Raw genomic sequence first — 11,353 nt, forward strand, 5'->3', positions numbered from 1 at the left:
CACGCTATTTGGAAAAATTACCTTCCAAACTCCAAAATGCAGCTTTCATGATGGATCCTGTAAAGGCCACAATTTCATGGAAAATGAATTCAAAGCCAAAACACTGTAGCAAGAGTAAAATGATATGGCCATCTCTTGGGTGTATACAACAACAAAGAAGTATCTGTAATCATCAACAAAGAAAAAACTACTCAAGAACTAAGTAGGAGGATTTTATAAAACTCTTGCAAAAACAAACTGTATCTCTGGTGCAGGGAGGTGCCACATAAATGCAAGGACAATAGTCCAGTGCAGTCACTGAACATCTGACTGTCCCAAATACAGACCATCTGTCTTTCTTGACAAAACTTCACAACATTCCCCAGTGGAGAGAAAGACCTCAGTCTGACCTTAAACTCAATACTACCATTTTTTTTAGCATGGCTTCTCCAAGAGTCATGTAGGAGGCACACTTTTATGGAGGGAGCGCTTTTGGGGTTGCGCTTTGATCCAAAGGGTGCTTCTTTTTTCCCCCTTCTTCTCTCCTCCTCCACCACCACCACCTCCTACTCCGCCTCTCCTTTTCAAAAGGGCTTCTCAGCAGAGCCATCTGGAGTGCAGGGCGTCTAAGTGAAAGCACATTGTGCTGCCCCACGGGCTCTCCACACGCGTCCCTCAGTCACAGCCATCAAGGAAAACAGGCAACACACTGCAGGCGCTGGGGGCAAGCAATACTTGTGTCCTACGGAGGAATTGTAAGTGGACAATGGAGGAATAAGTAACAGTAAAAAGGGACAGAAAATGAGAAAATAACCATGTTTTGTCAAGGTGAGACAGAAACTTCACAAGGCCACATATGAAAAAAAGGCTCAGGCAGCAGGTAACACTTCAGCGGCTCTTCTGGCAATGGGAAGATGGAGGCTTTAAGTAGGCTGCACTGCCTGTGCCGCTCAGATATTATTCACAATGCCCGCTGAATTTATGCATTTCATTGGTTTACTTTATTACTCCACATACCTCCTGTTTGTTTACAAGAAGAAAAAAGGGGACCCGTGTTGACAGAATTATCCTCTCTTAAAGCACAGATCTTATCACAATATTCACAACACATCAGTCAAAATCAAAGAAACAGGAAAAAAATGAATAATATATATGGCCATTTTTTTCCCTCCTCTACTTCTACATTGCACATCTCTTTCCTGAGGCAAATAATCACATTTTTTTTGCTCTGAGAGAGAGAGAGGGAGCTGTGTGCAGGAGAAAAGCAGGACGTGTCCTCGTTCCCAGGCCTAATTTAGGATTCAATTACAATACTCTTTAAAACCGCAGACTTCTCAATTAATTATTTTAAGATTAGCCTGACAGTAATGGGCCCCCCACTAATGCAGCACAGGCTCAGCTCTGCCGGGGCCTCAGACCTTGTTGTGCGCTCTCGAGGAACGCACAAATAAATCAGTTCTCCCACTTTTACTTCTCTAGCTCACATCTCTCTCACACACACATACACACACACTCACAAACACTTTTGCTTTTTACACAGCGTTGTGTTATATTCCGCTTTCCGGCTGTTGCGTCCGGTCTCCTTGGCTCCTGGATTGATATTCACAACTACAGTGGGCCGTTTTTTTATGAGCCACCAGGGCCCGTCCATCCCCCCGGCTGGGGAGAAACGCTGACGGATGGCCCTGCTGCTACCGCCACCGCTGCTGCTGGGCGTAAGCGAAAAAACGTCCTCGACCGCTTTGATTGGAGGCAAGCGAAGCATTTCTTTTCTCCGTGTCTGCCGTCTCTCTCTCTCTCCCCCTCCCTCTCTCTCTCTCTCTCTCTCTCCCTCTCTCAGTCTCTCCCTCCCTCTCTCTCTCCCTATCTCTCTCCATTTCTCTCTCCCTCTCTCTGCCGCCTGTATGCACGGAGGAAATGAATGACTCTCCCCTCCGGCATGCGCCAGCCCCTATTCTGTTTATTTAAATATTTGATGTGTAAGCAGTCATAAAATAAGCGTCATAACATGCAGAGAATGACACGCAGGGAAGGCCATTACACATAATGGCTTCTGATGTACACAGGGCCCATAGTTTAGCCCGACGGGGCACATGCCATGCTGAGAGAGACCCAGAGGGAATAAATGAAGGCTGTATATTGTGCATACATAAATAAGACGTGTCGGCAGGCCACTGCACACCAGCACATACACAGTCACACACAGAGGCTATGATCTGGCTAGGGACGGAGGTGCATAGCTGCTAAGCCTGGTATATTCTTTTGTGACTGTAACTCATAGCATGTAACTTAAATTAGTAGTATACTGCTATTGTTAGAAGGAAAGTACTAGGTGGGAGCTATTTAACCAGTTTAATTTCTTTATCCACCAAAGAGAAGTGGCGTAATCCAATGTCTAACAAAACATGTACATGATTTCAGTCTTGCCATCACAATGTCATACCCAAACATTTAATCTCCCATGTTTATTTTTATCTGATGAGGAGTGGTAACAACAAAAGAATTTCAATATGCCCTGAAGAGGGAAAATAGGAACCTTTTAATCAAAAAGTGCTTAAATCAGCATTGCTATGCAGAGACAATTACTACACAACCATTAAAATACATCTGCCATCCTGACCTTTGGCGCATACATCTTCCTTCATCCCTAACAAGCTCCTGTGTGCTTTGACAGCCTCAACAGGACAGCCATTTGAGGGGGAAGGTCAACAAGAGGAGCCTATTTTGACCCCACACCTTGTGCCCAAAAGTCATCTCCTGAAATAACAGCCGTACCTCATTCTCTGAAACCACCCACACCTCTGCCACCCCCCCCACAGACACACACATACATACACACACACACACACACACACACACACACACACACACACACACACACACACACACACACACACACACACACACACACACCAACCCCCCTCCGACCCAGGGCTGCTCCCTGAGAGCCAGGGGCACTCCAAGTCCTCTTGCCCCTCACACTCTTAATTACCACTAATTGGACTGAATCTCACTTTTTTGCGGGAGCAGCATAATGAAACAATTCATCTTTAATGCTTAATGACTTGAGTGACAGAGCAGTGCTGATTTGCAATGGGGAAGGTCAACCAAAAGGACTCACACAATGAGGACAGAACGGCAGCAGTATTTAGCTTGGGACAGTGGAGAGATAGGAGGAGAGAAGGAGAGGGAGAGAGAGAGAGAGAGAGAGAGAGGGGAAGAGAGAGAGAGAGAGAAAGAGGGATAGAGCGAACTTTGTCCATTGGGAAGCATGAATTTTTCTCTTTCAGCCAGCCAACGCTGCAGGATATACGATGGACTGTCACCCGGCGATTCACCTCGCTCAGCATTTTCCAGAGTCCTGCTCTCTGCCGCCACTGACCCTGACACACAACACACAATCATAGTGTCAGACCAAATGACAAGAGTATACGCTCTGTCCATTCCGAGTTCTGAGGAGCCGACTGTGACGCCATTCTTTAAGAGCCACCTTTTTAAAAGTGGGCAAAGTCGATCATTCGTCCCCACAGACAGCAGAGGGCTGCGATGCATCATGCTTGGCAGTGACCCTCCACCCCCTCTCTCAGTCAATCTCATTTAGCTAAAAGCACAGAGTCTATGGGGTGTCTCATCCCACTGATGCATCCATTTCGGCTCGAGAAATCGAGCCGCGTGTAAAACACTTTGGAAAACCCGGAGCATGTTTTAATTTTTCCGATGAGCGACAGCACACTCTGTTATCCAAGCTATTGATTATGGTAATACGATCTACAAAACGGTAAACACAGTAGCTGCTGACATACAGCTGGCATTATAGTAACCTTTCTGTGTTTATTCTACAGTGTTCATCAAGAGGACCAACCCCATCCCAGCTTTCATCTTTTCTAGTCGTGAGGACATGGGCTGCTGGTTTCCAATATGACATTATAATCAGAGTCATTTATTGCGTAAGATATCACCCATCCTTGAAGCTATTTGTTCATATATAATGTTAACTATTTGATTCTTTCATTTCAGCTCCTGGGTGCACAATAAAAAAAAAATCTACCTTGAAAAGAAACTGCCTGGACACACCTACTTGCATGTAGAAAGTGTTCACGTCAATCCCCTCAAGCTCAACCCCTTATTATTGCCAGGTCAAAAGAAAAACATGTTATTTTTCGTTTCCATCCATGTCCAGCATTTTTATGGACACTCCAACTGTGATCTTAATGGCCAAATTGCAGTTTACAAATGAAGAATAATACCCTGTCACATCAAGGGTGGCCACTAAAACGCCCCGTTTCTAAGGTCAGTCTAAATGATTACTGCATGCCTGTCACCCTTGGCCACTTTGACTAACACAGACCTGTCATTAGAAAAGTACACAATCAGAATCGCTTGCAGAGAACAACGTGGCTTGTCCCCCCCGACTGACCTATTAATAACACATACTGTATCTTTACGGTACCAACTATGGAAACACCATAAGACTAATTCTAAATATGGGCTAATGTCCAACCATACATTTAAGATACTAGTACTAATACATACTAGTAGTATTCCGCTCTGCACAGCAAACAATAAAAACAGTCGAAAAGCTCAAAAGTCAACCTGAGCCACAATACACACGGTCAGCATTTAGAGGGATTCACAATTCAGTGAACATGCTCTCAATGGCAATGTAGCCAAGGTGGTCTAAAGCAATTCAGCGAGTATCCACACACACACAGCCTACCCACACAAGTCCTGATCTAAAGACAAACACTGTGGGTTTTTCAAATAAATGGCTCTCCTTGTTTGTCCGCTGACCATGGGGAGTCCCACTGGGGTGAATTCCTTTCTTTTCCTGGCTCTGCTTCTCCCCCTTCCAGCTTGGAGGACGAGCAGGCTTTGGGAATGCCCAAGGGAGCGAGGGGGTGGGGGGGGGAGCAGAGAGGAGAAATTCTTTTTTTCCTTCTGGGAGGTACTGCTCCCACTCTCTGGCTCATTCAGGCCTTGCACGTGGCTAATTTACATGTGTGAAGGTCACTGAGCCTCTCTGTGAGGTGAGGCCACAACCCTGGCGCACTGCCCAACAAGCCGGACTGACTGGTGAAGAAAAGAAATACGATAGCCTGAAGCACTACCAGAGAAGAGGGAGCACGTGTGTTTGTGTGTGTGTGTGTGTGTGTGTGTGTGTGTGTGTGTGAGTGTGTGTGTGTGTGAGAGAGGAGGGGAGTGGTTTACAACCAAATTGTGGTTTAGAAAAAATCACTAGGCAGGTCATAAACACAACTTAGAGTATAACACGTTGTTTCCAAATCACAGATCTTTAAGGGATACTGAACACTCTGGCATATGAGAGGTGCAGAAAACCCCTTTTTGTCTCTGCCTGGTTCTGCAACACTAGACAGCCTTCCAAAACAAGTGGGGCCTTTTCATTTCCACAGCTCCTCACTGCGTGCTCCCCAGAAACAGCACTCGCCGAGCCCCACTTCACACCCCTGCAGAGACCGACCAGAGAGAGAGTGCCGCTCTCCTGGCAGCAGACACAAGTGCTCACCATGTTTAACCCACCCAGCAGCTCACCGGTTTGCCGTCAACATCAGGGGCCCTGCCATTCAACCCCTGTGCCAGAAAAGCTCAAACTGCCATTCTCAGCTTGAGCCTTTTCTCTGCACAAACAGAACCAACCTTGTTGCTTCCTCACACGCTCAAGGAACATGCTAGACAAACACTCAGGAACCACAATACAGAGCCACGGCAGTTTGAACTCAAACAGACACCAAAATAAGTAGTCACCAAAATGTCTGAACAGGAGTGTTTCTGCAACATTGAGTTTGAAGAACATCCACATTTGCAGTTTACAGGCTAACAGTATGGCTCCTCTGACTACCTGAGGCGCCTTTATGGTTGTCATGCCTGGTAGCTCCTTATGAGTTTGTGTTTAATGTCTTACTATTGAAATGTCTTCAAATCATTATGACATCCCCTTAATGATCCATGTGCTCTTTGAGATCGCCTGTGATACATTTCATTTTGCTCCCATGTTGCTACATTGAAGGCTGACAATAAGTCATTAGCATTACACAATTTTTCAAATATTGTTACATCCTGAATTACACACGTTGCATACAGCCATGAGCCCACATTTAGATACATTTTCTTTTTATGCGCCTTGACTCCAATCAATTTCTTAGCATCACAGGATTGAACAAAAAAAGCTTCAATTATTTTATTAGTAGGCTAATTATATGTGAGGCAGGAAACCTCACTGGTCAATTTCTGTATCATTCTGTCTTTCTCTTTCTCTCCCTCTCTGTTTTTTTTTTTTTTGTCATGGTGAATCAGAACTAATTGGCATTTTAACAAAGCCACGGGCAGTCCTGGGATAACCCATCTGCCAATTACGCTCCTGCACGTGGCGTTTCATCCTGGAAGATGAAAACACTGCCAGGCCCCTTATCAGGAGCAACAGAGCAAATTAAAATTTCACTCAGTTGTTCCTAATCAGCTCTGAGGCCGACATGTAAACAAACCAACACAAACAAAGCAAATGCGGCGGACAAGAGCAACGGAAGGGAGCTTCCTGGATTCCTGCATAATCAAGCCAAAGTCACTCTAATTTTCCATTATAATGATGTTATATTTTTATACTTCATAATGTTCTATTTTATTGTTGCTATTAGTAAAAACGTCATTACTCTATTACTAGACATCCCGAAAATGTGTATCTCCATGTTATATGCATTCAATGTTTATATAGATGAAGTGCATTATACAATAAGCTATCAGAACCCAAAATAATAATAATAATAATGTTATATTTATTAAACACCACACGTATGCACAAAAAAAAACATTTCCCATAGTTCTGATTAAGCTCTCTGCAAAAATAAAAACAGTGAATGGGGTCATGGAGGAGTGGGGTCACGGGGTCAGTCCTATACAGACCTTGGCTGTGTTGCTGCCCTTGAGTAACTCCTCTAACGGCTGAATCAATTTAAATCCAGAACAATGCTATCCTGACAGTGGAGAACTCAACTGAAGACCCTCACTTCCCCTTAGCTGTTGCCGCATTAGATACAGATAGTGTGTGTGTGTGTGTGTGTGTGTGTGTGTGTGTGTGTGTGTGTGTGTGTGTGTGTGTGTGTGTGTGTGTGTGTGTGTGTGTGTGTGTGTGTGTGTGTGTGTGCGCGAGAGAGGGAGTGAGTAAGTGAGAGAAAGAGAGAGAGAGAGAGTGGAAGGCCATGTTCCCGCATGTCTGATAAACTGGTGACTGGGCAGGAACAAGTGGGGTAACTAGCTTGTAGTGGAGGAGGGTTGTTGATTTGGGCTCAAATAAAACCAGATGACAGAAAATTGGGGAGAAAAAGAAAACTGGCAACAGGTGATAGCTACACGTTTTTCTCCACATGGGTTTGGGCTATTAGTTAATTAATCCCAAACACAGAAAAAGGCTGTCAAAATATTGGCTTTACGGCTCCACTTTGTGTTGGCCTTCTACAAGGGAGTTAAGTTGCTCTGTATTTAGGAGCTAATAAACGTCTTTTCACTCAATATTGTTTTCAGATGATGAAAAATCTAGCCTGCGCAAAACGCAAGTGTATTATATAACAATTACAACGTTGTAAATACTAAGTAGCCTGATGCAAGTTGTCCCATTATGTCGGTTGTTATGATAATCGGCTATAATGAAACTGCATAAGTATGCCCATAATGTTAACACCATTCAGATGTTTAGTTTAAATATTATATGAAACATAACATATTATAAATTAAATGAGAATTTGAATTTTTAAGGCGCACAATAAACTTGAAACTCTCATGAAGGCTAACAAAATGTTGGCAACAATAGAACACGAACAAGGACACAATATGATAACGGGGTAGTCTAGACCAAAATTTGTTTTGTTCGTGAAATATTGTTCAGGACTATATTAAATAGTTAATAGCAAGGTATGTAGTACTTAATATTTAGTCTAAATGTGCAGCCTAAAAGGGTAGGATAACTATAATACAGGAGGAAGGCCTTATTCACACATTCAGGCTATCTAATATATTTAGTAGCGTAATATGCGAATAAAAGATATGTTAAGCATTTTGATACCGTGTCTCATGAAGGCCATCCTCAACATAAAAAGCAATGTCGTTTGGCTGTAGTTCTTTACCAGCCCTTTATTCTGCACACTGTCACCTTCAACCACTCAGCCTGTATGACTAGCAGCTGCGCGGTCACCGTGAGCGCGCGTTTTTCTTTATTTACAATAGACCCCATGGATACGGAGAGCCAATCAGATGTCAGATTTGATGTCAACTCGAAGCCAGCTGTCCGAAGACTATTATAAGCAGTTTTGCCTCCGCAATTCAAACTGAGAAGGCATGCAAACACAGTAACCTTTCAGAAAGGCGAAATTCAAAAGCTGTTATTTGAAGGCCACACATTTTGGCAACAAACAAATTAAATGGGGTTTGGGGATTATTCAAGTACCTTCTAAAGTGTCATGGATCTATTATGTGCTGCCATGTATAATGTATTATTCAAACGGGCAGCCTCAAGTTCTACAGCGAGGTGCACGTGTTCTTAATCACATCGCAGTAAGATGTCTAGGATAGGCCTTTCACTCAAATAATTTTCATGGTAACAAAAACTGGAAGCGTAATTATAACTAAGCTATATTACAGCGGCTCAATCAATGTTAATATTGTACACTGGCCAGTAGAATAATTATATGAGTCTTGAGAGACATTTAAAATTTAAAATTGAGTTAATATGGTTACAAGCTACATGTGCGTAAAGAAGGGCTACAAGCAAGGGAAATGTTACGCGTACGAAAATACTCGAACGGCGCATTAAACACTTAATAGTCAACATATTCAGCATGGCGAATATAAGTCCGGTGTCAGTCAAACACAAGGAGTTCACAGAGAGCTTAAGAGCTGCTGTTTACCTGAGGTCTGTTGAGGCTTTGCCCGTTTCCAGGGCTCATTCCTGGATGATTTCGTTGGCCTCCCCATGCATGAGCCGAAGACCCATACTGCGAACTTATTTCTTTGCTCATCCCCATGCCCGCTTGGGGTACAGCAGAATTACTGTATTCTGGATAGCCACCCCCATATCCTCGCATCATGGGACTCGGGGACGTGAGAAGCTGGTTCAGTGTCGGCGTAGCCCCCGAAGGATGCTGGCTTTGTCCAGGAAATCTCTGAAAGCTGCCGATATTTCCTCCAGAAGAACTTGCAGATGCCAAACCTTTGCTTTGACCAGAGGAGTTGCTGCTTGGGCCCATCAACATGTTACTACCCTGACGCGAGCCGCCCATCACACCGTAACCGGCGCTGCTGTAGCCCTGTCGATACCCCGGGTAGTGGTTGTACTGAGTGTTATGATAGCTTTCATGGGAGTTTTCCCCATTATTGTTTGAAGAAGAGTGCATTATTCCTATACCATGGCTTTGTTGGCCGCCATGTTGATCAAAGCAGGGCCCTGCTCTGGAATTGCCATAATAATTGTTAAACTCAGAAACGACACTTTTGCCACTGGTGGTCTGAGCGTGGTTGTTGCTATTCGTTGGTCCAAAGTTGGCGTGCTCATACCTACTGCCCATCTGGTCTGGTTTGCAGGGCTGATCCTCCCCACCTTTATTCAGCATTTGCTGATGCTCAACATGTCTCCCCATAACATTCTCTTTGCCTCCGTGCTGCTGATTGTCGTTATCTCCCTGTGTCATTATTTGGTTCTTGTTGATGTTGTTACTTTGTAACTGACGCTGATGATGTTGTGGAAACTGATTGAACTGTGTGTGCTGAGGCGCACGATTGAGAGATGGAGGGAGGTCTCCTGCAATGCCTTTCAGTTTATGATTAGCTATCAAACCCGTTTCCATATTCGGAGAGGTCGTCGAGTTGGACGAAGTAGAACCAGAAGTTGATATATTTCCACTTTCCTTCGTCTTGTCAGAATTACTGTTGGCTGGTGTACAAGTTCTGTTGGTCATGTTCAACTCAGTCGGAAGACGATGATCTACATTATTCAGAGTCGTAGTCCCGTCTCCGGCTCCGAGCATTGCTCCAGATCCTTGTGTTGTCCCTCCTGATTTTCCAGAGTTTAAATCTTGACTCAAACCTCCGGATACATTTTTATTTTTACTGTTAGATGCGGCCGGGGCTGATGCCACTTGCGCGGCCATGATCACTTCAACATCCCCCGGCAATAACCCAAAGTGCGCACGCAAAACAATAAAGGAGAGAAATAAGGGCAAACAGAGAGAAGAAAATGTCTTCAGCAGAACAAACGAAGAGCCGAAAGAGCCGTCTATGTTGTGTTATCAGAAGCAAAAAAGATCCACTGACAGCAACAGCGGCAGTCGCGTCAGTGCGGCTTCATGTTGAAAGTTTTAGTCCAGGTTTAAATGAAACTTTTTTTCATCCTTTCCCTCTCTAACCCGGATATGGGTGAATGCATGTCTCACGGAGCCCCTCTGGCCCAGCATGGCATGAGAGAGATTTCCAACTGCTGTTATCCACCTCTCTGGCGCGAAAGAAGTGGGGTAAAACACGGACTGGATCCGCAAATGTGTTCAAAGGAAAAAATGGTTTAAGTCACTAGAGACTATACAATTATTGGTTCACAGAGCGTAATCTTACCATTACTGATTGGAAAAACCTGCACATATGAGGTGTTTTTGCAGACTCGTCTGAAGACGTCTAGGCTCACTAGGACTACATGTGTGCCTACCAAAATGTCATCCATAGACGTTTTCGACGAAAACATATTTTTCTTTTGCGTATCTTGGTACTGTGATAAACGTCTTTCTGTAATCTTAAATACATAATTTATACATATCCACAACTGGCTTGGTTTAGCATGTCTTGCTATTATTATTCCCCTATAGTCTGCTCCTTCCTGAGAGTAGGTTCATGATCTGCGTCTGGTTTTCCTTTTAACCCACCGCTACGGCTCAATCCAGTTTCTGCAGCTCCGGGAGACATCATCATACGCAATCACAAGATCTGCGTGTTAATATGAAGGCCTAGCCATTCAAAGTACCCAAGTAGGCTACTAATCGGCAGTGAGGAATACAGAAAAAAACAATTAACTATCCAAAACAATGAAAACATCTTTTTGAAACGAGCAAATAGGATATATTAGTGAACCCGAAAATGGATTGTGTATAACTTGCTATATTTATTTACAATGATTGCAGTTTCAGGCATATTTCCCCGCTCAGCCTGTTCCCCTGCCCCGCCTACACAATGCTGGCGGCTTTCAGATTTCTTTTAAAGACACAAGAGCAAAAGGGGGAAAACCATTTCCTCGCAATGACATTGCTGCCTACAAGCTACAATATCTCAACCGGAAAGCGTGTGCATTCAAAATGTGGAGGGAAAAAAAATCCACGTGGGCCTGTAT

General features: G+C 44.0%; 1 protein-coding gene across 1 annotated transcript in view; it reads right to left on the reverse strand.

Annotated features, from left to right (window-relative positions):
• The window catches only part of LOC308374576 (AT-rich interactive domain-containing protein 1B-like), a 147,741-nt gene extending 137,341 nt beyond the window's left edge, over nucleotides 1–10,400 (reverse strand). Inside the window, exon 1 of the mRNA XM_080850375.1 lies at nucleotides 8,892–10,400. Within this exon, the coding sequence (XP_080706501.1) occupies nucleotides 8,892–10,130 (1,239 nt within the window). The 5' untranslated portion in view covers nucleotides 10,131–10,400. The remainder of the gene's footprint in view (nucleotides 1–8,891) is intronic.
• Nucleotides 10,401–11,353: the final 953 nt, after the last annotated feature.

This window comes from Sprattus sprattus, assembly GCF_963457725.1.
Source record: "Sprattus sprattus genome assembly, chromosome: 13".
Classification (NCBI taxonomy): Eukaryota; Metazoa; Chordata; class Actinopteri; order Clupeiformes; family Clupeidae; genus Sprattus; species Sprattus sprattus.